This window comes from Gouania willdenowi, chromosome 12 (assembly GCF_900634775.1).
Source record: "Gouania willdenowi chromosome 12, fGouWil2.1, whole genome shotgun sequence".
Classification (NCBI taxonomy): domain Eukaryota; kingdom Metazoa; phylum Chordata; class Actinopteri; order Blenniiformes; family Gobiesocidae; genus Gouania; species Gouania willdenowi.
The window spans coordinates 25,771,854-25,798,056 of NC_041055.1; the positions used below are offsets into that span (position 1 = coordinate 25,771,854).

Consider the following 26,203-nt stretch of genomic DNA (forward strand, 5'->3'; position numbering starts at 1 on the left):
TAATTATAATGAAATTCTTAATGCCTATTTTGTTTTATTTATTTATTTTTTATTTTATTTTATTTTTTTGCTAGTTGTAAAGCCATCACTTAGAGCTAGGTTCTTTGGTTTCAGAAAATACAGTCAGATTAAGTCCTCTTCACTTTTCTAAATCTTTGACTCTGTGGTCAGTCAGCTGACTGGATTCGTGCTCATCACATGACTTAAACCAATCAGTGGTTATTTTTAAACACTGAAACACAGGTTTCAGTGTTTAAATATCAAACACCACACTGAACCAGATAAGATCAATCAAAATATGTTGTTATTATTATTATTATTATTATTATTATTATTATTATTATTATTATTATTATTATTATTATTCACACAGTACAAAAATGATTCGAAGCCCCACCCAGACATACGATGGTAAAAAGAACACAAAAAAACAATTGTGTCCACGAAATACTAGTTCATGTTGTAATTTCTCTTATTTTCAAATAAACAAATACAGGAAAAAAAAAGTATTATTATTTTTTATATTATTAATATTATTATTAGTTACAAAAATAAATTATTTAACTTATCCAGTGAGAATCAGAATCAGATATACTTTATTGCTTTTTTTTTGTTTGTTTTTTTTTTACAGATGCTACAGAAATATTTCGAATGAAAAGAAGAAACTCGTCTAAAACATAGAATATAAAGAAAAGAAAAAGAAAACGTACATAATCAAATAAAATACTGTTATTTAAATAGGGATCAAATACAAGTGCACACACCTCCAGAAAAATATTAAATATAAAATCGTTTTTTTTCTTCTTCTTTGTATTGTAAATAGTTTTTACACCATCTGTGTAGTGAGATACTTCTTCAAAATTATCAATATAAAAAAGTGTAAAAAAAAAAAAATAAAAAAAAAAAAAAAAAAAAAGGAGGTGTAATTCCTTGGTTTGACCACAGGTAGGCGCTAATGATTTGATGCAGTCCAGATTACCACGTGTGTCGCACTTCCGGTCTCGAGTCCGTCATCAACAACTGAGTGCGAAGCACGCGCGTGTTCACTGTACCTGTCATGGATGAGCTCGCAGAGGATTTGAGAAAATTGCTTCTTAACCACCCTTTCCTTCAACTGACGGACGGAAAAAAGGTTTGCGCTAATCACACGTCATCCCAACACGCTTTTGTAACACCTGAAAATGTCATGTTAGCTGAGAGCTAGCTCGATGAACCAGTTCCAAGTTGTGTGAACTCCGTGTACACACGCGTGTTTCAGATTAAATGCACCCTGAACGGACACGAGTTTCCCTGTAACCTGGAGGAGCTGCAGAAGTTCACCCAGGGGAAGAAATACGTGAAGCTGAGCTCAGCTGCAGCCTTCAACTACAGCCAGTATAAGCCTCACATAGTGCCAAGCACTAAGCAACCGTAAGGAGAGCCCTGTTGTTGATGTTTCCACTGTCACTGTGTTTGCATGATTCAATATTTAGAATAGATCAACTCTGCATGACTGGCTTTTCAGTAATTTGTAGCAAACTGTCAAAGGATGAGGTTTTAAGGCTTTTACAGTCCACCAGAATGTTCCGAATATAAAATCTCATCAGCCTGCAACCCCCACATTTAAAAGTTACCAAAGGTGGTGAAATGTGATGTTTAAAACCACGTAAATTGGTTGAATGTGGCAAGAAAAATTGATGAAAATAGGTCAATATATGGCCAGTTTGGTGTAGTTGCAGAAAAAAAGAAAAAATTATACAAAAATTGGCTTAAAGGCATCTGGCAACCCCATCTCAGTGTCTCGTGACCACCTTTTCTGTCTCATGTACCCCCAAAGGACTTTCTTCAGATTAGGGGAACCCCTTAGTCACTCCAATTTAGTAACCTTGCTTGTTTTATTTACTTGTTAACATGTTGGCCTCTGAAATCTCCTACAGCTTGAAAATGTACGCTTAACGCCCACTAAATATCAATTTTGTGCATTACAATTATTGTATATCAGAGAATATATTTACCTCAGTTTTTAGTAATGTGCATCACATGTTAGTAACAATTTAGTAGGACATTAAGGCCACAATATTGTTTATTTCATTGATGCCGTTTTTTGTCAACGGGTGGAAAAGCTGTTGGATGAGCATGTACAGTGTCTGAAATAGGCTTAAAAATGACTCAGCATGTTGGAAATAGATTCAACAATGTTTCCAAGTACGCCCTGCAATGTGTTGAAGTACCCCTACGGGTACACGTACCCCTGGTTTGGAACCACTGCTCTCGAAGATGAAGAAAAGTAAAACATGGTTTCCACATGGATACATCATCTATAGGTAGAGATGACACAGGGACAAACATTTAGCTCTAAAGTCCTTTTTAAAACACCTAAAGAATCCAACAGATTCTGTTAATAAATCTGTGTGTGAGCAAAGGGAGAACATGCAAACTGAGTTCATCATTGGAACCACAATCTGTTGTAACGCATAGTAACAAGTCAGGCGATTCACACTTAGGCTTCGATACAGTAGGGCGGAACTGGCAGCCCATTGTTTTGATTTTTTTTTCCATAAAATCACGTATGAAACATGAAATCCAATCCGTATGAAACTTATTGGTGTAATAGAGGAACCGACTCCACATATCTGAGTAGGGGTGTGAGAGAGTAACAATCGATTTCACGAAAATTTCACGATATATCGCGATTTTTTGGGTGCTGATTTTAAATTTTTTTTTTTTTTTTTTTAATTGCTTATTTTTTTTTTTTTATATATATATTTAATCAATATTTTTGTGTATTTGTGCAATATTTCAGTGGTGGTTAAAATGCCTTCAGTGTGTTGCAATGGTTATTTGATGCACTTGATTTTATGATGGCAGTGTGTAATGCCTGCAATATTTATGCATGCACAGACATTCTATTTTCATATAATCTGTTCAGATCAGTGCTTAAACTGACAAAATAGGATAAATTATAATTTATTTTTTATTTTTGTGCATTGTCAGTAATTCAGAGTGCTTTATCCTTAATGTTCTCACAGTTGTTGTACAATGCCGTCATTATGTTGTCATGGTTACTTTGAGATTTCCACAGTGAAAAGAAACTTGTTGCACTTTGTTATGATGGCAGTGTGTAACACTGCATTTTCTTTTTTCCAGTGAATTTTAAATTTCGCCAATGATGAGGGTTTTTTGATTTATAAAGTTCATCCCGACGCAGATCCCCTCCATGAAATGACTAGAATCTTCCATGGTGTGAGGTCTAGCTTTGGTTAAAATATTGTCAAAATCTGTGACGTACTTTTGACAAAACCCTGCTAACAGACAAACCAACAAATGAATAAAGAAAGGCTAGTGAAACAAAACTGCTTAAAAAGTAGATAAAGGGAAAATGTACAAGTGTCTTTCAGGTTGAAGTTCAACTGAATGAGTTCACGTCTTTTATTCTATTTTATTCTATCTCATTTGACTAACTTTTTTGTTTTGAGTCATAATCTTGATTCCAACTAATCATATTTATTCTCCCACTGCATATTGCTGTATATTTGAAAGTCTAACCTAATTTTAACGCAATGTTTCCTGTCTGTCTCACAGCAAACAGCTCTTCTGTAAACTGACCCTCAGGCATCTGAACCGACAGCCGCACCACGTCCTAAAACATGTTAATGGGAAACGCTACAAGAAGGCTCTCGCTCAATGTCAGTAAATCACCTGACGCATCAAACACTTAGCTGTAGGATCAATAGAGGAGGGGCTAGACAAAGGGAAAATATTAAAAGTACAATATGAAAATGGGTTTTTAACCTAGAAATAAAATGGTGGATTTTTTTTCGTCTCGCAAAAAAACAAAAAAAAATTTTTTTCTTATTAAGTCTTAACATATAATTCAAAAACAAGACAGCATCAACTTGCTAGAAGCACTACGTGGAAGTCAAGGTCACATCAAAGCGATCAGTAGATGCCTCTGAAGAAGACTGGCAGTTGACAGTCATAACATGTCAGTAGATCAAAGTAAATTTCCTGAAAAGCAGTTTTCTGAATAAATGAAACCTTAATATACAATTGAAAACACTTTCCCATGTTACTGATTGGCTGATAAACTGCACAAAATATTGAGCTTGTACAGCAGAAGTGTTTTTAAAATGAGTTGTCCTGTGTAATTAATCTTCAGGCTTGTTTTCTTCTCTGTCTGCTCCCTCCCTACTGTAGATGAGGAGTGTGTGCAACAGGGCGTGGAGTTTGTTCCTGCCAGACTGAAACAGAAACGGCCCAAAAACACCAGAGAGGAGTTCAGCGAAGGCAGGAGTTCACATCGTGCTAACGGCACCTGGGAACCTTCAGACAGTGAAGACGATAAACGTGACTCAGAGGACAGCATGAGCGACCTCTACCCACGTCAGTACCACCCACACACACACACACACACATACACAGTGTAGAGCAGGGGTGCCCAATGCTTGGATCGCAGAGGCTTAGGGTGACCATATTTTGACTCCCAAAAAAGAGGAAGCTCGGACCAACCTCGTCATACTCAAAAAAAAAAAAAACACTCAACGTTTTCTTGAATCTACCTTGTATCAGCAAAATACAATATAGTATTGATAAGGTTTAAAAAGCATAAAAATGTATGTACACATTAGCTACAGAAAAACGCAACAACACAATAATCATCCAGAAATTGAACTTATCTTACCATAACTTCCTACTTTCTTTGTTCTCCCAGTGGCTCCCTCGTTTTCAAACACTCCTCCGAATGATGTCTGTAATAAGCCATGTAGTCCGTCACCATCATGGGTCTGTCAATTCCTTAGTTTCCTCCTTCCTGGATCATTTGATTCCTCAGTGTTTTCCTTTGTATAATTCGGCTTTTCCTGCCAATCAGAGAACTTACATGATTTGGAGTTAAAGCAGACGAGGCGTTTGTGAGTTGTGATTCAGTGCAAAGATACGATTCTTTAACCTGAGTCTTTATGAAGTGAGCAGCTGTGTTTGGTGCTTCTGTGGATTTGAACCTGTGACATGATCTGAGATCAACAAACTGCTGAACATCACACTTTCACAGAGTTGTGGTTCTGCCACGATGAAATGGAAAGGCTACATTTTTACTTTTGAAAATACATTGTTATCGTAGGAGTTCTTATTATAATTTTTCTTCCGCAACTCCTTTGTCGTGGAACTCCTCTTAGGCTATTAATGCAGCACTAATGACACGTGTGTCATGTCATAGGGGTAGTGTCAAGGATGTGCAGTCTACCTTTTTTTGGAGCCTCAAGGTAGTGTCAAGTGTCAATATCTCTACAGATATTTATCGTACAAGTTTGATGCTTACATTTCTGAAAAGCTCATCTCAAGTGGAGCATTTTATTTAACTGGACCGAAGCTGTACAACCTACCAATAAAATGATCGACAGGGGTCAAAGTTCATGACGTCACAAAAAAAGACCTTTTTCTCTGTAACTTGGCCACAAATTGCGTTACAGCTGTCAGACTGGTACCATTGAATAACATTTCCTTTCAATGTGTAAGGTTAAGGTAAGGCTAAGGTCAGTCTTCTGTTTTGCCTGCATTATTACTTTCAATTTAATTAGTAAAAAGAACAACATAAAAGGAAATTACTCAACAACAAAATACACTCAATAAGATGTCTTTCACATGAACAATTCTATTTGCTGATTGCCAAATACGTATTGGCCTTGTGAATACAGGTCTTGCCTAGATTTTTAAAAAAAATTGGTTGATTGTATTTACATTTTAAAAATAAATTTCAATCTAACTCACTTCATTCGTGTTACTTCTTCAATATTATTATTGTATTTTATTATTACACAAATATTTGGTAATTATTTAATCATTGTAACAGTTTAAGTATTAACATCACATTATTTACAGTTGTAAACCCCCAACAAAGTAGATTGTGAACAGGGCTGTTTAGGCAACAAAAGGAGAAGTCATTCCATATTAGGCATTTTGTACCTCAATCTCCTGTTAACTGTAACATTGTAATATTTTCCCACAGCCTCATTGTTCTCGTTAAAAAGTCCACCTGGGACGAGTGAGAAAGGAGGAAAACATGAGGAAGACGATGATTTCCAAACAGATGAAGAAGACGAAGAAATGGAAGTGGGAAAATCAGCGGCGCAGAAACGTAGAAAGGTGTGTAGAGAATATGGAACAGGGAACGAAAACAAAAACAATTCTACCAGTTTTTAGTAAAAGGGTTTTAAAGAAGTTGTCCATATATTTCAGGTCCAAGCTGGAGGTTCTCAGAAGAAACTCCGAAATAATCACTGGAAGTCCGGGCGAAAGAAACGGGGGAAAGCACAACCTGGAAAGTAGAGTGTGAACTGATTTTCTGGAGATTATTTTCATATCAAGACTCAACGCCGACTATGAACGAACAAATCCCACCTTTGTAAAACTATCAATGTGGACGTTATCATATTTTTTTTTTTTCAAGTTTCTGTTCTTCATACAGTCTGTAAAACAGTTATGTTGCAAACCAAATATCCATGGCACCTACTGGTTCTTTTTGACTGAACCCTGTTCTGTTTTCTTTGCTTTGCAGATGAGAACCTTGTTGTTAAATAAAATTACATGTGAACTTTCAAACACTGTCTGAATTTTATGTCACAATTTAATTTGAAAAAAGCTTGGATTTCAAATGAACTGACCAGCCACATAACTGAGACACCATTCAGGTCAAATAAAATAAATGCTCTATGGAAATATTATGTATAATGCAAGAGGACGTGTAGGTCAGTTACTTTCTTTAAAGGTTTTTGTAAAGCAGCCAGGAGTAGAAAAAACAGTTGGCCCAGTGTGCATCATATAAATGTATAAATAAAGCTCATACAGACTTAAAAGTACAAATACATTTTAATTTAAGAACTATGACGATAATATTAAATAAAAAAAAAATCAAAAATAGTAATTTTTCCTTTAAAAAAAAAAATTCTATGAATCTCCAGTATCATCCCACATAGTGTTCACTCAACTTTCAGAAAAATAAAGGTGTGGATTATGAAACCTTTTATTTTCAAACTGAGGTTGTTGGCACCCTTATTTTTATGCCATTAAGTTTAAAAAAACAAAAAAAAAGCATGAAACTATTAAATACAAGGTTAAGTTTATAAATTAAACTGTAAGAGAACTAATTTTCAGAGTTAGTAGTTGTTCCAGATGTTAGGGGCTAAGTGAAATGGACCAAAACTCATATCTCAACATTTTTTTCTCAAAATGGCGATATATGACATAAATGTTGATAATTTTAACTCAAACTATTTCCAGAAAGACAATTCAGGGTTAAATGTGCTGATACAACATGCCACACAGGCACATTTATGAACAAGCTGCACAATATGTTCCACTTTGGACTTTTTCTCCTATATGGGACAGCATGTGTGAGTGAGTTCTGTAGTGTGGATTGTTAAGTGGTAGATCTGGTTAGGTCACAATCAGCAATCTGTGCTTTTCATGCTGTTCTGAGAAGTAGAGAAAGCAGCGAAATAAGCTATAAAAATATAATTCATTTTATTTTATATAGCGCTTTTTCATAGATGATCAAAGTGCTTTACATTGATGTGCGTTATTCTTTCACTCCACACTTAGTGGTGGTAAGCTACTATTGTAGCCACAGCTGCTCTGGGGCTGACTGACAGAAGCGAGGCTGCCATACTAGGCAATGTGGGTGAAGTGACTTACCCAAGATCACAACAAAATATATATATTGATATAGGCGATATTGTGATTTTCTATATTACCAAAATAGAAAACTCGATATATCTTGAATCTTGATATATCGCCCAGCTCTAAATATGGGTTCAACATTGTTTTTGTTTTTTTAGCATAGGTAATTTAATTTACCTCTGTTCCAAAACCCTCATTTAGAAGAAGCAGAATCATTCACATGTAAAATTAAAAATAAAAATAAAATAAAAGAGAATTCCCAGTCAAACCTGATACTGTGACTCAATGTTAGGTTTGAAAAACACTGTGTTTTGGCTCTGGTAAACAACCTTGTATTACTAGTTTTACTTAGTTATTATTATCATGTATTACTTAATGTATATTTGAGTAGCAGGGTGTTGGTTTTGGTGCCCTTCCACGCAGAGGGTGCAGTACATTATAAACGTGTGTATTGGTGGCAGCTCACGAGCTCACGTTAGGTCGACGTGGCACGCAGTGGCTGCAGTACCGGCTTCGGCCTGTGGGGGACTTCACGGCGTTGGTCAAAATCGCGGAGCATTGTGGGGCGGAAGCGGCCTTTCTGTACGTGTGTGCGTGCTGCGAACGGAGGGAGAAACCGTCAAGTAAACACGTTAACGGGGACGAGGCGCAGCCTGACAGCGACCAGCACGTCAACACCGTGTCGTTTGTGTCGCCTTAGCCATTATCTGCTTTAATAACACAACAACATGGGGCAGAATGATCTAATGAGCACGGCCGAGGACGTGGCAGACCAGGTAACTTCTTCCTTTTTTCAAAGCACGGCTGTTGACACGGCCAATCACTGCTAGCTGGTTAGCCGCTAACTAGTTTGTTAACGCTGAAGTGGGGCGTCTGACTTTTGCCTACAAGTGTTTCTGCTAACCCGTTAGCTTTCCCTCAACACCAGACAACTCATAAATAACCCCTTCCTGTTTGTATTATCTCCTATATATTGATTTCGAATATGATTTTCAGCTCATGTCATGTTTCGATATTGATTTGCTTGCGTTGTAGACTAAATAAGTCCAGTGTAATGAATCTACTGGTAATCCTTTAAACTTGTGACCTACTAGATATGGTAGTAGCCTTTTAAACTGATTGGAAAACCTATTCATGATTGTGTTTTTATATGTTTATTTTGTAGGCTGCATATTGATAACAGAACATGTTTTTAAGATTCTTTATGACACTTAATTGATGACATTATAAGTGCTCGCGGAGGGTTATTTGGCTTCCCTTTCCAGGTTTTACTGCCGTTACTACCAGCAACAAGCGACGCGGTCGGAAGTCAGTCACCAGATAAAACTTAGACCAGTTGAGCCAAGACACTTCACGGCTGATTGTACTCGTTTCACTGTTATAGCTGAAGGCTGTCTGTCTGCTTTTAGTGGTCATTGTTTTTGGCTGATTTTATCATTTTCTGACATTTTCTAAAGCTTATAATTCAGACTTGATCAGATTTTTTTAATTGAGCATTTATTATAGATACATTGCTAATAATTTGGCATCATAATAAATGACATCAACTGGATTTCACAGCAGTTGATCACATGTTTGTCAGTTTCCTGTTAGCTAGAACCCCAGTGAATCTATAACAGCAGACACACAAGGCAGTGATCTGCATGGCCTGCAATTTTTCACAATGTTTGCTAATTAGCTTTTCTTTAGTCTCTGTCTGACTTAGTCGCAACTAGAGAGTTGTGAAATACTTGAGATTACCTCACCAGTGTTACATTCTTTTACACTTTCAATCATGTAAAAAATCACATTGGAAAAAATGAAGTTTACAAATGCATTTGTAAACCTTACCTTGTGTTATATAACACTTATTTTTTGTGACATTTCTTTGTTTTCAGGATTTGAAAAAAAAATTTCTTTTTGTGATTTGTAGACCTTCATAAGAGCTTAACATTGCTCTTGCTCTCATCTCTTTACTGAAATGGTTGTAGTATGTTTTTTTTCCCTCTCCATACAGTGCTACTATAGAATGTGCAGATGTGAGCTGAGATGTCAAGATCGGATTTCACACATGCTGAGCAAACCCCCCCCCCCAAACGTTCAGTGCCTTCTGTTACATGAAAACTTAAAGGCTCGTAATGGTGCTGTAGTGATGAATACTTGAATAATGACCTCGTGTTTCTGTAGGACGGGGGCCTCAGATAATCAGAGTTTATCTCCCCCAGTGGAGCAGGAGTTAGTTTTCAGTCGATTCATTGCAGCTTTGCCCCCACAAGTGCACTTCTAGCACGATCTGAGCAAGTGCTGGGAAAGTAAGAAAAAAAAAGTCGTTATTCTGCAATAACTGGTTTTTGTTTGCTCCCAATTCTCCCACTAATGGGACCCAAGCCAGTGTGTGTCGCTAAGATCTAGCACTTCAGACGAGTCTATTTCTAGGCTGTTGTGGCAACCTCTTGCTTGTTGGGATTGGCTCCAGGTTGGCCCATTCATGTCTCGTTCTGCAGTGATAGTAGGAGTTGGTGGACTCGGATAGGCTGCAGGGGTCTGGCTGTGCTGATGTGGACTGCTGAGTAGGCGGGGCTTAGGGTTATATCACGGCTGCTCACTGTGTCACTAGTGACTGAATGCCACGCACTGTTCTTGGTTTGTTTTTATTTCAAAACAAAAGCTTTTTGAGGTTTTAATGATAAAATCAAAAAGTTGAAGGTAGATTTGAGTTTAAGCAACACATGTAATTCCTGATTTTGTTGTAGCTTGAAAAAATATCAACTTTAAAACCCAAAATTAAGTTAATTGTTTTTTAATAATGAATCATGTAGTTTGATATCTGATATCTAAAATATCTATAAGATATCTTTTTAAACTTAACATGTTTAAAAAAACAAAAAAAAACAAAGAAGATGCCTACTGTTGTGGCTCTTGTGTTTTTGAAAAGATCCGTATTGGTGTTGAAATAGCAGAAATATATAGACTTATTTATTAGGGGCGTCCCAATTCGACTACGATAATTCAACTTTATTATTAATTACAACAATAGTCATCTCATAGCGCTCATTGAAATATTAAATTCTTAAGAAAATAACTGACAGTTCCACATGAACATGCATTAGCTACAGCAAGGAGAAAAAACTCCCTTTTAAAGTTTTAACGGAAAGTATTAGATTATATCTCAGATGTAAGCATTCTGATGCTTCATTTGTTTTTGTTGGATTTATTAAGAGTGTTTTTCAATTCAACTCTGGATTATTCGTATGTTTAAACTTTATTTATTTGATTTATATAACCTAATGGGTGAGTTTCTTTCAAACCTGCTCTTTGCTGATTCATGTCTTCTGTTTGACTAATATTATCACTTCATGCATTTTCTATAATTCCACAAACACTACCAAGTAAATAATAAGTGTTTAATTTGCTCTGATAACAGCTTAGTTGCAGAAAATACTCAAGGCTGTAATATTGGTATCATATCAGAAGTGAAAAAATTGGACCATTTATTGTGATCTCATGTAACTGTAGAGGTACACAAGGCTCAACAGGAAACCTTCTCATGGATCCCTGCCTTTGCCTCAGGGATCCATGACATTCTCCTCTAAAAGATCTTTTGTAGACTTTTCTTAAAGTTTAAGTAACGAATATTTACTTAAGGCAAAAACTTGTTGTTTAAACTGCCTGTGAGATATTTTTACCATGCTATAAACATTGTACATGATAATTAGTAGATGCCTCGAGCTCTTTTTCCCCCTAAAGAAGTCTCTTCAACATATGCTGATTATTATTAAAATTAAACAGCAAAGATTACTTAAATTAGTTTTAGATTAGCCTAAGCAAACCACTAACCTCATTTGCTTTAACCTTTTTATCTTTTATACTTTAAAATCACTCATTAGGGTAGCCTGGTGACATGGTTGTGGCAGAAAAATAACTAACCAAAAATGTAGCTGCTTTGTGAAAATGTACCGGTATCTATGTACCAGTAGTTTAGAACAATGGTTGTCAATCTTTTCAGCCCGTGACCCTTAAAATAAAGGTTCCAGAGACCGGGGACCTCCACTGTATCTGAATGTGGTTGAACACAGACATGAACATTGAAGAACAGTCATGTGGAGACAGGGCCATCAATAAGGGGGAATAAAGGGGGAAGCTTTTTGGGGCCCATCCATAAAGTCAACAAAATGATGGTCCATTGTTCTATGAATCTGTGATAACCACTTTTATTTATTAATCTGAATATTATCCACTGTTATGCAGGAGGTTTATTATTTGTGCCATAGCAAAGATATAAATCATTGTTTTAATCAGAAATAAAATGGGTTAACAGTGGCCAATAATGGTGGAAAATGTGGTGAAATGGGATTTTAAAAACCACAGAAATTGGTTAAAAGTTGCAAATTAGAGTGGCTAAAACTAGACAGAAAAGTGGAAAAAAGGGTTCAAAATTTCAATATTGGCTTAAAAGTGGCAGAAATTGGGGGAGGGCGGTAATGTAATTTAAAAAGTAGGAACAATTAGTTTAAACTGGCAAATAATAGGCATGACAAATCATGAATGTGGTTAAATAGGAAAAATAAGCTAGAATTATGGTAAAAAAAAAAAAAGGTTTAAAAGTGACAATAATGGGTCAACCTATGCAACATTAAGTGGAAAAAATGTCTTGAAAGTGGAAAAAATTTACAGAAAAGGCATTATAATTTGATGGAGAAGTGGCAAAAATTGTAGTAATGTAGCAAAAATGCATTAAAAGGAAAATATGGCAAGAATAAGTGATGAAACTAGGTTAGAATATGGAAAATTTAGTGTAGTTGCAGAAAAAGGGTCAAAATATGCAAAAGTAGGCTCAAATTGTTCAGAAAATATTCTGTTTCTTGAAGGCATCTGGCGACCTCCTCCCATTGTCTCTCGACCCCAAATGGGATTCTGATCCCAAGGTTGAGAACCCCTAGTTTAGATAACCTGCTAAAGATCAATTAAAGCATGAGAATAAGTGTGTTACGTTATGGTATTTCATTCGAAGAAGATCTCAAATGTGCACCTTCGACTGTTAATAGAAAACAGTCCAAAAAGCCTCTACAGGCTCAACAAACTGAGGCAGTGTCTGACTGTCTGCGTGATGTTGCCCTGTTTGTAATATGGAGCAAACCTCTAAGGAAGCCATTTAGACTTCAATCATAACTTTCTTTATTTGTGTTCTTTTCATCTCTCAGTTTCTGCGGGTAACCAAACAGTACCTGCCCCACCTGGCACGCCTGTGTCTCATCAGCACTTTTCTTGAGGACGGGATCCGTATGTGGTTCCAGTGGAACGAGCAGAGGGACTACATCGAGGCTACATGGAGCTGTGGCTACTTCCTGGCTACGTGTTTTGTGCTGCTTAACCTCATTGGACAGCTGGGTGAGTGTTTGTTAGTGAAATTGTGCAGCTGCTGTCAAAAGTTATTAGTATGTTAATTCTGTAATCTGCTTGGCATCTTAACAATAATATCTACTGTATCTTGAGTATTGGTGTCAAATTCATTTTAGTTCGATAAATAAGTGGGCCGCAGAGGTGGGCTATTGAACAATTTTAACTTAAGTGCTACTTTACATTTAGAATAGAATAGACTTATATTTTTCACAGTAAGAACAAAAATAAATACAAAATGTCTATATATAAATTATATAAAAGTATGTAGTATATGAGGCACTGACATTATCGAAGCAATAGGTGACAGGCAGTTACTAGATTTATTTAATTTGGGGAAATATTGTCAAGCAATTGGAACATTGAGCAGGATTTTGGAAAATTAGACAGGTATTACTCCAAAAAGAGTCACTAACACACACTGGTGGACTTCTCCCAACCATTTCAGACGAGACCAGCTCAGGAACATGACGGACATAGCAAAAGTAAATAAGGGGGTTTGCAAAAGGTCAATTTCTGCTTAATTTTAATAAATTCATTATATATATATATATATATATATATATATATATATATATATATATATATATATATATATATATATACACACACATACTATTTTCTCAGCCATTTATACTTTCCCCAGTGGGCTGGTTTGGATGTTTAGGAGGCCTAAATTTGGCCCCTGGGCCTTGAGTTTGACACATGTGCCTTAGAACATTTATTGTGTCAGTCAAAAGGTGCTACTTTATCTGCTGTCATACTGATGTGATTCTATCATGTAGATTTCCTGCTTCCTGCTCATCTATGACTGAACAAAAACCCTTACTTTGATGACGATGAAGATTGTGTAAAAGTGAAACTGAAACTCATTTATGATCACAGTCCAACAGGCTGCTGAATCCATCAAAGAGCTCTTTTAACAGTTCCAACAGTTTCTTAAGTTGCTTCAACCTATAATCATTTATCACACACAGCTGTTGGTAACCTAACTGTTGTTTTTTTCTGTTTGTGAGAAAAAAGGGGGAAAATGTGTAACTTTGTCTTTGCTCTGACAGGTGGTTGTGTCCTCATCCTCAGTAGAAATTTTGTACAGTATGCCTGCTTTGGATTATTTGGTATCATAGCTCTCCAGGTAGGAACAAGTAGCATTATAATATTCCCACTATATTGTTGACATTGTTTTTAACCTGGACATGTTTCTGATTTTCCTTTCAGACTGTTGCATACAGCATTTTATGGGACCTTAAGTTTTTGATGAGGTAAGTATCATACGCATTGGATCATGATGTTTGAACACCAGACCCACACACACACATACTTATCACTCACTGCCAAATCAGTGTTTTATTTGTCCGAATCAGCTTTCAAAGTCAATATTTGCGATTAAAGGTTACTGATGGTTGGAGTGTCACTGAGTGAGCCTGTGTGTGCATGGTGTGGTCGTTTGTTAATTACAAACACTGTAGTGCAGTGGAGAGTCGTGGTTATAGTAGCAGGTTATCAGTGCAGCTCATAGAATTACTGTAATCATCACTATGAGCAGGACCTGTGCTGCTTTTTAAATGCCAACCAACAGGGTGAGTCATTGGCTGAGTGTGTGTGTTACCGTTTCTGTTAATCAAGTGTGATGCTCTTTTAAGTCATTCTATTCATGGGTGATTTTTAATGACACCCAATTAGAGGTACAAAATATAGCAAATTAAAGAAATATTCAAACGGCACCCCCTTCAGGCAAAGCCAGTCACTGATATTGAGAAAGCTTAAACAAATTACTTTAAAGCTGGGATTTATTGAAAGAGAGTGAGTTATGGAGGTCAGAGAGGTACAGATGGTGAAGTTATTTCTGTGTGTTGGTCATGTTCTGTAGTGGATGTGATGATGGAAAGTCAGTGAAAATGCTGCAGGATGTGTCTGATACCAGGTGGAAACACCTTCTGTGAAGAATTCCAAACAATTAGAAGGATTTAATAGAGGAGAGCCCACAGAAGGAAGTTTCAGTAGCGAACAACAGCAATGTGAGAGGAGGTCTAGGGCAGGTGACTGTATAAAGATGGAAGTAGAATGACCAGGTTATGAAGGAGACCACTCCAGTCCTTGTTTTTTACAGATACATGTAGTAAAACTTGAGCATGAATTTAGACCTGGTTTACTGCCAGTTCTTAACCTGAGGTTTGTACCTTGAAGGCAGTAAGTGCTGAATGTGGGATATGTGGGGTGAGGCTTGGTGCTGGGTGTCATTGTGGTATTAAATGAAATGTAATGGATGTGTTGGTAATGGAAGGCTTCTGATGAAACCCGGAGGAACACCTGTGGTGAATGGGAAGCAATACAAGGGGAATAATTTCAGCAGTAGGATGGAGTCTAAAGGTGCGTTAACACCGATCATGACTTCAGCGACTATGGTCGCTTAAAACGCCCGTGATGAGTCGCTTGAACATAGTTTTTGGACGCTCCATTGCTTCACTGCTCCAGTGACGTGACGACCGAGGAATAGTATGTGTCTGCGGAGCCGGCAGCAGCACTGAGAGGGCTGCAAACTTCTTATCTGGCCGTACGTTTACAGCACTTATCAGAGGCGGCACCACTCGTACTTAAGGAGTTACTAAAGGATGAGTTCACTCAAAATATACTACGAATTTTAAAGGCTTATTCAAGGTGTATGCCACTTTAATTTTGGCCTCAGTAAGTTGAAGAAGTGTACAAACAGTGATGACCAGGGGAGTGACGTGGGGAGAAACTGATTTCCGATTGGATGTCGCAATACAGCGTCACTCGAAAAGTTAAAATTTTTCAACTTTGAGCGAGTTCCAGTGAATTTGGACGCGCGATTGAGTCGCTGGTGTCACTTGAAGTGAGGCCGCTTGACGTTTCATCATTTACATTCATTTTGAATGTAATCAAGTCGCCAGAGTCGCTGAAGTTGCGTTTGGTGTGAACGTACCTTAAGCCATAATTCAGGTCAAGCAGGACGCACATACTGTCATGTAGATTTTTATGACCAATAAAAATAATTTAATTTAGATCCTGGTCAAACCCCAATTGTCTGCAAAATAACCTCTTTTCAAACACTAACATATTTTCTTCCTTTTTTTTTGCTAGAAACCTGGCCCTCGGAGGCGGCCTGCTCCTTCTGCTAGCAGAGTCCCGCTCAGAAGGAAAGAGCATGTTTGCTGGAGTCCCCTCCATGGGAGAGAGCTCGCCTAAGCAGTACATGCAGCTGGGCGGCCGAGTGCTGCTCGTCCTCATGTTCATGACGCTGTTACACTTCGACTCCAACTTCTTCTCTGTAAGTTCTGATTTGTTTTTTCCCTCAACTTTACATGGAAAGATCTAAATCTGGCCGACAATGAATGTCTCGCAGATTGAGGTGATATACCCGCAACAAACGAGAACAAAAATGGTGTTGAGCCTATAATTGTTCTCCTTATCTGGGGAAGAAACAAGAAATCCCAGTAAGAATGAAGTAAAAACACTGGTCAATAGGACTGCACATCTCACAACGCAATGCGTGACATTTTTCCGAAAATGACAAGTGGAGTGTTTAAGGTGGAGATCCAAACAATCTTTTAAGCAGCAACTTTTACAACTTTTTTTGAATGCATAATTTTCAATTTATTGATTTGAGACCTACACTATGTCTTTATCTGATTAGAAATGTAGTTTTTCTACATGTGTTTTTAATTGACATTACTCATTCTGAGTTTTCCCCTTCAAAGATCCTGCAGAACATTGTGGGGACCGCCCTCATTATTCTGGTCGCCATCGGTTTCAAAACCAAACTGGCCGCTCTGACGCTGGTGGGGTGGCTCCTGGTCATCAACGTCTACTTCAACGCCTTCTGGACCATCCCTACTTACAAGCCCATGCACGACTTCCTCAAGTACGACTTCTTCCAGACCACGTCCGTCATCGGCGGCCTGTTGCTGGTGGTCGCCCTCGGCCCCGGCGGCGTGTCCATGGACGAGAAGAAGAAGGAGTGGTAGGCAAATGTGGGGCGAGGGTGATAGAATTGCTCACTATCACTAACTTTCCCCCACCGACCGGGACAAAGACCCCCCTGCCGTCCCCATCAGTTCATCCCATCAGGGTACACAAGTTTATTTTGTTCTTTTTTTGTTTTGTTTTCTGTTTGAAGATGGCATGTCCAGCCAGCAGGAGAGGTTTTCATCAAATGATCCCCTCACTATGTCACCATTTTAACATTAGCATATTAATACCAAACTTTTATAAAAATGCCATCTTGTGTCTCGTTTTTGACGACATCAGGAATAAACATGGCCGTTCATTTCAAATGGCAACCGAAGCAGGTGTTGATAACGTGTTGTGTGCAGAAATGAAATATGGTATCTTGTAAGTGGGATTTAATTCAGTTAATTTACAGTAAAAATAACAAATTAAAAATGTAGTTCACTGTGAATCTGAGATTCAATTTGGCAAGAATTCCCAGACTTTCCATATTTAATTTCAGCACACTTTGCTTTTCTTTGTCATGTTCCAGCACTGTAGATTCTTTTCCACCTGTACACCTTCAGTTTTAATAGACTGAACCCTCCTGTTCACAGGCTGTTTGTTGTATCAGGGCGGGGCGTGAACATTGTATACTAAGTGGTGGGTTGAAATCCTACTTAATTGAAAGTTTCAAACACAATAATTTAGTCCAGGACTTGTTATTGGGCACTTTGTACACGGTGTCTTTGGCTAACGCCTTACTAGTGAACTGTATTTGATTGATGGACTAAGCAAAGTCAACAGCCACCTCGACTTCGTCTTTGCTCAGTGTTTCCTTCTCTTTTTTTTCTGTTCTTTTTTTGTTTTGTTTTCGCCCCGTCTCAAAAAAAAAAAAAAAATCAAAAAAAGAATTATCAATGTTTTAATTTTCAGAAGTTTATATTGTATTTTTGATTATTTGGTTTTTTTTTTTTTTTTTTTTTGGAAGTTCATGGCGAATAAATGATATTGGAAAAAAAAGTCTCTGGCTCTGTCAAAGCATTAAAACTTTATTTTCTGTGAAACAAGGTCGAACTAGAAACTCTAGTATTTGTAATAGAACATGATTAATTAAGTTGGGCTTTTTAAAAAAAAAAAAAAAAGTGAGCAGGGGGTACAAAAGACCTTTTTATGAATGTTTTAAATTGTTATCAGAAATCGTAACGCACCATTATCTTTACAGTGTAACGCTATGCAGCATCTATTTAAAATGGATAAAAACATTTGCCTTTATTGAACAAAAATGTAAAATTTATGGGGTATTTATATTTGAATATACTACCTTCTTTGATTTATCATTTTATACATTTCCTCTGGTTGAAATTTTTCCAGATTTCTCACCCAGTGCGAGTTGATGTAAAGTCAATTCCATCAGAAAATGTTGTTTGAACAGTTTTGGACAATGAGTGTTTTCCTAACATTAAGTTCGCTCCATCATATCAGGAGATTTTTACATAAATACTGACCTCTAAAGGACAGAATTGGTAAAAAGAAATGTTGGTTACTTAAACTTGAGCTATAACGGGTCAGATAAATGTATGTGTGACTAAACTGTAGGTATAAGGAGTCTACTGTTTGTGTAAGATAATCACTTTGTAAAATGGGGGTTCAGTTGGAAGTGTAAACTAAAGTCATGAATATATATTTCACCTATACTGCATGTATGTCCATATAAACATACATAACTGCATACACTATTTTAATATCTATATATATATAAATCATAAGGTGATATATATATATAGTACATTCCACATATTAATCCCTGATTCTCAACTGGTGGGTAGGGACCCAAAAGTGGGTTGTAAACAGCGGGTCAAAAATAAATACTTAGTCTCATGTTGGACTTGTCTTTTATTGTGAAAGAAACTTTTCTTTTGACAGACATCCTGTGAAATTCATGTTGCAAGGGAAAATACTGTATATAGATTTGAGTTTTAAAAAAGAGAATGTGTGTTTTCAACAGCTATTTTTGAAAAAACTTGGGTCGCGATTAAATGGCTGTGAAAAAATGTGGGTCCCAGGGTGAGACCAGTTGAGAACCCCTGATGTAGATATCCAAATGTATGTATTATATAAGGATGTCCCGATGCAACTTTTTCGCTTCTGAAACGATACCGATATTGCAGCCTTGCGTGTTGGTTGATATCGATACGATATCAGCACAAATCATTAGAGATGTAGCGATTCACTCAACTCCCGATACGATCGGATTCACGATACTGGGTTCACGATTCGATTCACGATACTAAGTTCACGATACGATTCTCTCACGATTTATTTTTAAAAATGGGACTGTAGACAAATGATGAATGAAAAATATTCCCTTATTTTTTGGGGGCAAAAACTAGAAAATACTGTACTATTTTCCTTTTATTTTTCATTGTCAAAAGAATCCCTTGATAAACTATTCAAAACAATGCAATTTAACTAAAAATAAATCTTGAATGAAAGAAATAAAGGAATAATACAAATGAAGAAGAAGCCTAATCATTTAAATTCTGGTTCTATAATAAACAATGCAAAACTGCATAATAGTTCTTTTTCTTTTTAAAAGTGCAACTGAAAATTTATTTTGTGCCTTAACAATTGGACTTTAAAAAAAAAAAAAAAAACTGTCATTGCATTGCATTTACATCAGATATTTGTTTGGACCAGCAGAGGGCGCGGGTAACCCTGTGGTCGGTTGCCATGCAGATATTCTGTGCAGTGAAAAAGAGATGCTATGTGCTAGCAGACAGAGCTAATAAAAATCTTGACTTTTCCAGATATTCATGTAATATTACAGATTTTCTTTCGTTGCTAATGGGCTAAGGAATCATTTATGAACATGCTTAAGAGTAGAAGGCGGCCAGAAAGAAAGTAGTAGCAGATTCCGCCCACTGCCTGAGCATTTGGACGAGAAGGATAAATATATAGCGCCCTCTGCTGTTTAAAAAAGTACTGCGATTCAATTTTCAGAAAATCGATATCAACCGTGATACCTATGAATCGATTTTTAACTGCCTTACGATTAATCGTTACATCCCTACAAATCATACATACGTTTATTACTTATTTTGTAGTGTGGAATGTTAGAAAAGACTTGATCAAGTGATGTTACTCAAACAGAGAACAATAGTCAACAATTCAAGTTCACTTTAGTTATTTTTTATTGTCAGTTTATGGTGGGGACAAAAACAACGATAAATTATTGGAGCGCTTTTATCAGAGATTTTAGATGCAGTCTGATAAAATATATTTGTTTTCCTGCTGATATCGGACCTATTTCCGATAATATCGGATCGGGACACCCCTAGTTTTATATATTGTGAACAAATGTCCATATGTTTATCCAACATATACTAAGCAATTATAATGTAACATGTTTCATTATTTTATTGATATTCCTCCTCTCACTGCCAGTTATCACACTTCTAACAATAGACATTTAAAAATGACTTAATATTTTTTCAGTATTAACTGACTGAAGGGGTTAAAAAAAACTAACATAATTGGGCTTTTTAATATTTTAATTGCCATTTCATAAACTACACTTCGAGTAACTGTAACTGGTGATACTGACTTGGTTCCATAGTACACAGTTAGTTAGTGAATGAGTGTTCTCAGAAGTGTTGATGCTTTGGGGCCCCGGTTTGCGTAAACTACACTTAGAAATTCTTAGAATTGATGAAATGGTACCCCTCACTGATCCTATGACACCTGCCAGCTGACATGGTACAGCACAACTTTGGAGTTCAACAATTTTGGGGGTTTTTTATATACAGCTTTAGGGTTTTATTTTAATCTAATTTTTATGTCCTACATTTGTTTCTAAGCATAGGGATGAGGACAGGTTTATCTTTCTCAGTTGAGACTGGGGACTCAGCTTTGTCGTTGTCATTTTAAATATTTTTCTCTCAGTCTGTGTGTTTATTGTTGTTTTGTGTTTTTGCATTCATTTTATGTGTTTTTGCTTGTCGTCTTTTATATCTTTCTCTGATTTTGTGTAATTTTGTCGTCATCTTGTGTGCTTTGCAAGTATTTCATCCCATTTAAGGATGCTTTTTGGATACATTTTGTATATTTTTGTTGTCATTTGTGTTTTTGAAGTCATTTTTGTTGTCGTTTTGTATATTTTTCTCTCATTTTGTTGTCGTCTTGTGAGTTTTGTAGGTATTTCATCTCTATAGATGTTTTAGGATTCGTTTTGTATGTTTTTGTTGTCATTTACTGTTTTTAGACTAATTTCTGTCATTGTTTTGGATTTATTTCTGTCATTTTGTGTAATTTAGTAATTGTCTTGCATGTTTTTGTGAGTATATTCATGCATTTCATCACATTTGTAGATGCTTTTTGGATTAAATTTGTATATGTGTTGTCATTTTGTGGTTTTGGGGTCATTTTTGTTGTCGTTTTGTATATTTTTCTCTCATTTTCTTATCATCTTGTGAGTTTTGTAGGTAGTTCATGCATTTCATGTCATTTATAGATGTTTTAGGATTCGTTTTGTATGTTTTTGTTGTCATTTTGTGTTTTTAGACTAATTTCTGTCGTCATTTTGGACATATTTCTGTCATTTCGTGTAGTTTTATAGTCCTCTTGTGTGTTTTGTGAGTACATTCATGCATTGCATCACATGTGTAGATGCTTTTTGGATTAATTCTGTACATGTGTTGTCATTTTGTGTTTTTGGAGTCATTTTTATTGTCGTTTTATATATTTTTCGGGTCATTTTGTGTATTTTCCAGTTGTTTGGTAGTGTGTGCGTGTACTGTCAGTCGCCCGTGTCATTGTAAACTATTATTGATATACCATGTTCCTTCTTGGAAATGTGGGTCAAATCTAACGAATATACGTTCCTGCTAAACATAGCTGTACATATTTCCACGAGAGTCGTTTTCACAGCGAGCCTCGCTCCCGTCGTCCGGTTTCACACTGGAAACACGTGCTGAATGTCACGTTCCAAGCACGTTTCTGTGTGTAATCTATGAATCAAACCCAACGCGACTGAGCTGTGACGCGAGACAGGTTAACTACAGTGTGTGTGTGTGCGCGTGCGCGGCTGACGCAACAATAGCCGTGTGTTGAATGTTCAACAGAGATTTCTCTCTCTGTCTCTCTCTCCCTGAGGTCAGTATCTACAGACTGAGCCACGGGGACGGACAGTGAGTCAGCACCTGGACCTGGAACAACTGTGAGTAGCTAAGCTAGCTTTGCTAACTCTGGACTGTGGTCGTTCCCGCTCTATGTGCACGGAGTCGGTAACATCTCGTGCCTATGTCATCATTACGACACGTTTTCACGAATGAATGACTTACCTCTGTTATTTACCTACGTGGGATTTAAAGTAGCATTTTAGTGCGTTTGCTCTCATGTCAACATCTCCCAGTCATGCGTTTTTCCTGCCAAACTAAAACTAACAATATATCGTGTAGAGGTGGGAGAATAGCGATAATATTTATGATTCATCACAGTAGAGGCCACAAAAAGGTGATCGTCAGTAGGGGTGGGAACCTCTGTGTACCTCTTGATACTATACGATACGCCATTCAAAGCTCACGATATGATGATACTGTGATTATCGATGTATTGGTCAGAAATCAATCTACGATCATCTAAGACATAGCAATAAAAAAAAAAAAAAAAGATTAGGTGAAAAAATACAATTTTTATTTCAATATCTCTGAAAGACAATAGATTGAAAAGGCGTCCTATGAACAGTGACACTATTTTAGTGCAACATTTCTGTAAATAAGTGTCAACACACAAATGTAAATGAATAAGTGTCTCCAATAGTGCTTTCTGTAAATGGAAAACAGCTGGCGCTGCCCGGGGGGCGGCGGGCCCTGGGCTGCTGGCCTTGGGCTGTCCGGGGCTGTGCGGTCCTGCTGGGCTGTGGCCGGGTCCTGGGCGGGGGTGGGGGGTGCGTCCCGGGGGGCTTGGCCCGGGGACTTGCCCTTGGGGGGTCCTGGTCCCGGGGGGTGCTCCTGGGGCCCGGGGTGATTGGCTGGCTGGCCGGGCCGGTCCTGGCGGGGGTCTTTCGGGGCGGGTGCCGCGTGCCGCGCCCTTGCATACCTAATGGTACGGCCCCTGCTTGGGCAGTGCCCCGTGAGGCAGGGTGCTGGGGATGCACAAGGCGGTCTGGCTTGGCCCTTGGAGGGGGCCCTGGCTTTTAAAAAAATAAAATAAATAAATAAATAAAAAAACTAAAGCCCGTGGCGCGGGCGACATCAACAATAGGTGATTTGGGGCGCCATGGGGGGCTAGGTTGGGGTGCCTGGGGGCCGACGGGGAGACTCCCGGCGGCCCCCTGGTGCCTTATGCGGCTTGGGGTGTGGTCGTCCTCCCTGGGCGGGCTGCTCCTGGTGCTGCGTTCATTCCGGGTCCCTCTGGCCTGGGGTCGGGTCCCTGCTGGCTCTGGGCCCGGCGGCGGGTGCCCGCCGGCTGCCCGTTCGGCGTGGCTCTGGTCGTCTGCTGGGCGTGGGCTTTGGCTCCTCCGCTGGGGTCTCGGGCGGGGAGCTCTCTGGGCCCTCCCCTCGGGGGGTTGGGCGCTGGGGGGTGGGGGGGGATGGGGTGGGGGGTCTGGGGGTTGGGGGTTGGATTGGTGGCGTGGTGCGCTGGGTCCTTGGCTCCTTGGGGCTTTCTCGGGTGTGTATGGGGGGGGGCGATGGTTGCCTCTCGGTTTGGGATCTTGGGGGCGTTCGGGGGGCTGCTTGGCCGTGTGGTGGTCGCCGGGGGCCCCCGGGTTGCCCGCTCTTGCTGCTGGCCTGGCTGCTTCCGGGGCCCGGGGACGGCTCGTGGGTTTTGCAGTGGCGGTTCTTGGAAATACATTTGTCATGGATGCACTGGCCTTGGGCTGTGGGATAACACTCATACTGGGCTCAACCACAGACACGTTGTTCCCAAATACCTGTTCTATGGAATTTCCACTCACTTCTTCCTCTGCTCACAGCCACCACCATTATTCCTAAGCCGCACACTGGTCACCAAACTGGCTTGATAACTCAACAATAAGCACAATATACACAACCACAATTTCACATCGCATCACTTGAAATCTATCGACTACTCCCCACCCATTCCATTTCCTATCTTGTATTCCTCTTCCCTGTTAACTTCCCCACCCCTCTCCAACCCCTCACCTTGGTGTAACACTGCCCTCTCTTTTTTTACATCCTCCCTTTAATAAAGTATTTCTTACCCTTCCCTAGGGAGGGCTGGTGATGGTCACAATTATGCAATGAAATAAATAAATTTATTTAATTGCAATAACAAAATATGCATTGCTGTTAAAAGATTGCACTTCTTGTAGTGTTAACCTTCGACAGAATGTGCAGACAAGAGAAAAAAAAAAAAAAAAAAAAAAAAAGGAAAACAGGGTCTTTCTTACCAGTGACACCATTATAGTGCAATATTCCAGTAAACACAATGTTGGTTCCTTCAACAAACAGTGACAACATTTCTGTGAAGACGTGCCTGCACATTTTAGTGGAAAAGCTGAAAAGGTTTGAAAAATAATAATATCAATAATCGATCATGGGAAAAAAAATATTGCAATATATTGCCGTATCGAGATAATCGTCACACTCCTACTTGTCAACATTAATGTCAGCATTTAGAATAAAGACCAATCTGAGCATTAATTAAGTTTGTGTGTGTTTTTAAGAGTAATTTTGTGTTTTTTCTCTAATAATGTGTATGCTTGTTATTATTTTGTGTGTTATGAGTCATTTTGTGTATTTCTTATGTGTGTTTTTCTCTATTTAAGATGTTTTTGGAGTGGTTTTGTATATTTTTGTTGTCATTTTTGTGTATTTCTGTTGTCGCCTTGTATATTTTTGTAGTAGTTTTGTGGGTTTTTGAGTAACTTTTGTGTATTTTTGCTGTTTTTTTGTGCATTCTTATGTATACAGTATGTTTTTATGCATTTCTGTTGCAGTTTGTAGTAGGGATGTCCCGATACAACTTTCTCACTTCCGATACGATGCTGATATTGCAGCCTTGAGTGTTGGCCGATATCGATCCGATACGATATCAGCACGAATCATATATACCTTTATTACTTACTTTGTAGTGTGGAATGTTAGAAAAGGCTTGATCAAGTAATGTTACTCAATCCTTGTATCATTCTTTCATTCGTTTTTCATTATGTAACAAAAACATGAAAAATGAAAAAAAAAAACACTCATTATTTGATATTTGTTTTTTCAAATTCAAGCTCTTTTGCTTTGGTACGGAAAACGAACACCTTTATTCGTTTTCTCCAATACCCAGAAAGTGAAGCGTTACACATTCCGCAATATATTTAGCTCTGCAACACTTAGGAGTCTCTTAATCCTCTGAAATGTCCGTGAGGAGGTTCTGTGCCCAACACCAGCTAAAGAGAAAAGGACACGTTGCTGATGCACAGTTGGAAGCAGCGATCTTGTCATGCCGAACTGCCGTTAGCATAGCCGTTAGCGTCGGATGAGAGTACACTTCCGGGTCATGGACTTTGTCAAATCGGTTAATGGAGAAAATGGATAAAGGTGTTCGTTTTTCGTTTTCTGTACGGAAGCAAAAGAGCTTGAATTTGAAAAACAAGACGTTTTCCATTTATTTCATTTTGGTTTTGGAAACAAATATCAAATAATGTGTTTTTTTTTTTCTTTGTTTTTCATGTTAATAACTGACCCATTTATTATTAACCAATTGGTTACATTTTAATCTTCAACATAATTTCTACAGTATTCTACAATTGAATAAATATAATATAATATATATCGGAGATTTTAGATGCAGTCAGATAAAATCCGATATTTGTTTTCTGGATAATATCGGACTGATACTCGATATCAATATCGGATCGGGACACCCCTAGTTTGTAGTAGTTTTGTATGTTTTGGTGTATTCTTTTTTTGTTTCTCTTGTCTTTTTGTGTATTTCTGTTGTCTTTTATGTATTTCTCTTTATGGGTGTAGTGGATGAGTAATTTTGTATATTTTTGTTGTCATTTTGTGTTTTTGGAGTTATTTGTGGGTATTTCTGGTTTATTTTTGTTGTAATTTTAGAGTAACTTTTTGTGTTTTTCTTGCCTTTTCTGTATTTTTTTTGGCCTTTTGTGCATTCCTGAGTATGCATTATGTGTTTAGGGATTATTTTTGTGCCTTTTTGTTTGTGTTTTTCTTTTCTTTTTGTGTGTTTCTGTCGTCACTTTGTTTAT

At 37.9% G+C, this 26,203-nt stretch overlaps 3 protein-coding genes across 3 annotated transcripts in view; all 3 read left to right on the forward strand.

Annotated features, from left to right (window-relative positions):
• Nucleotides 1-976: 976 nt before the first annotated feature.
• On the forward strand, nt 977-6,576 carry surf2 (surfeit 2). Its single transcript, XM_028462901.1, has 6 exons — nt 977-1,132; nt 1,259-1,410; nt 3,562-3,665; nt 4,177-4,362; nt 5,984-6,120; nt 6,214-6,576. Exons 1-6 carry the CDS (start codon nt 1,058-1,060, stop codon nt 6,301-6,303), a joined length of 744 nt encoding a protein of 247 aa, XP_028318702.1. The 5' UTR covers nt 977-1,057; the 3' UTR covers nt 6,304-6,576.
• A 1,611-nt stretch (nt 6,577-8,187) lies between these two features.
• Nucleotides 8,188-17,324, forward strand: surf4 (surfeit 4). Its single transcript, XM_028463485.1, has 6 exons — nt 8,188-8,429; nt 12,834-13,020; nt 14,088-14,164; nt 14,248-14,291; nt 16,132-16,318; nt 16,749-17,324. Exons 1-6 carry the CDS (start codon nt 8,382-8,384, stop codon nt 17,013-17,015), a joined length of 810 nt encoding a protein of 269 aa, XP_028319286.1. The 5' UTR covers nt 8,188-8,381; the 3' UTR covers nt 17,016-17,324.
• A 4,675-nt stretch (nt 17,325-21,999) lies between these two features.
• The window catches only part of ass1 (argininosuccinate synthase 1), a 43,629-nt gene continuing 39,425 nt past the window's right edge, over nt 22,000-26,203 (forward strand). Inside the window, exon 1 of the mRNA XM_028463546.1 lies at nt 22,000-22,195. The gene's annotated coding sequence lies outside the window, so the exon portion shown is untranslated. The remainder of the gene's footprint in view (nt 22,196-26,203) is intronic.

Bases quoted from the DNA above. Each gene is read 5' to 3' on its own strand.
- surf2 (XM_028462901.1), top strand. From the start codon at position 1,058: ATGGATGAGCTCGCAGAGGATTTGAGAAAATTGCTTCTTAACCACCCT. The intron at 3,666-4,176 runs GTCAGTAAATCA...TCCCTACTGTAG, and splicing joins CAAGAAGGCTCTCGCTCAAT to ATGAGGAGTGTGTGCAACAG. The intron at 6,121-6,213 runs GTGTGTAGAGAA...CATATATTTCAG, and splicing joins CGGCGCAGAAACGTAGAAAG to GTCCAAGCTGGAGGTTCTCA.
- surf4 (XM_028463485.1), top strand. From the start codon at position 8,382: ATGGGGCAGAATGATCTAATGAGCACGGCCGAGGACGTGGCAGACCAG. The intron at 8,430-12,833 runs GTAACTTCTTCC...TTCATCTCTCAG, and splicing joins CCGAGGACGTGGCAGACCAG to TTTCTGCGGGTAACCAAACA. The intron at 14,165-14,247 runs GTAGGAACAAGT...TTTTCCTTTCAG, and splicing joins TTGGTATCATAGCTCTCCAG to ACTGTTGCATACAGCATTTT.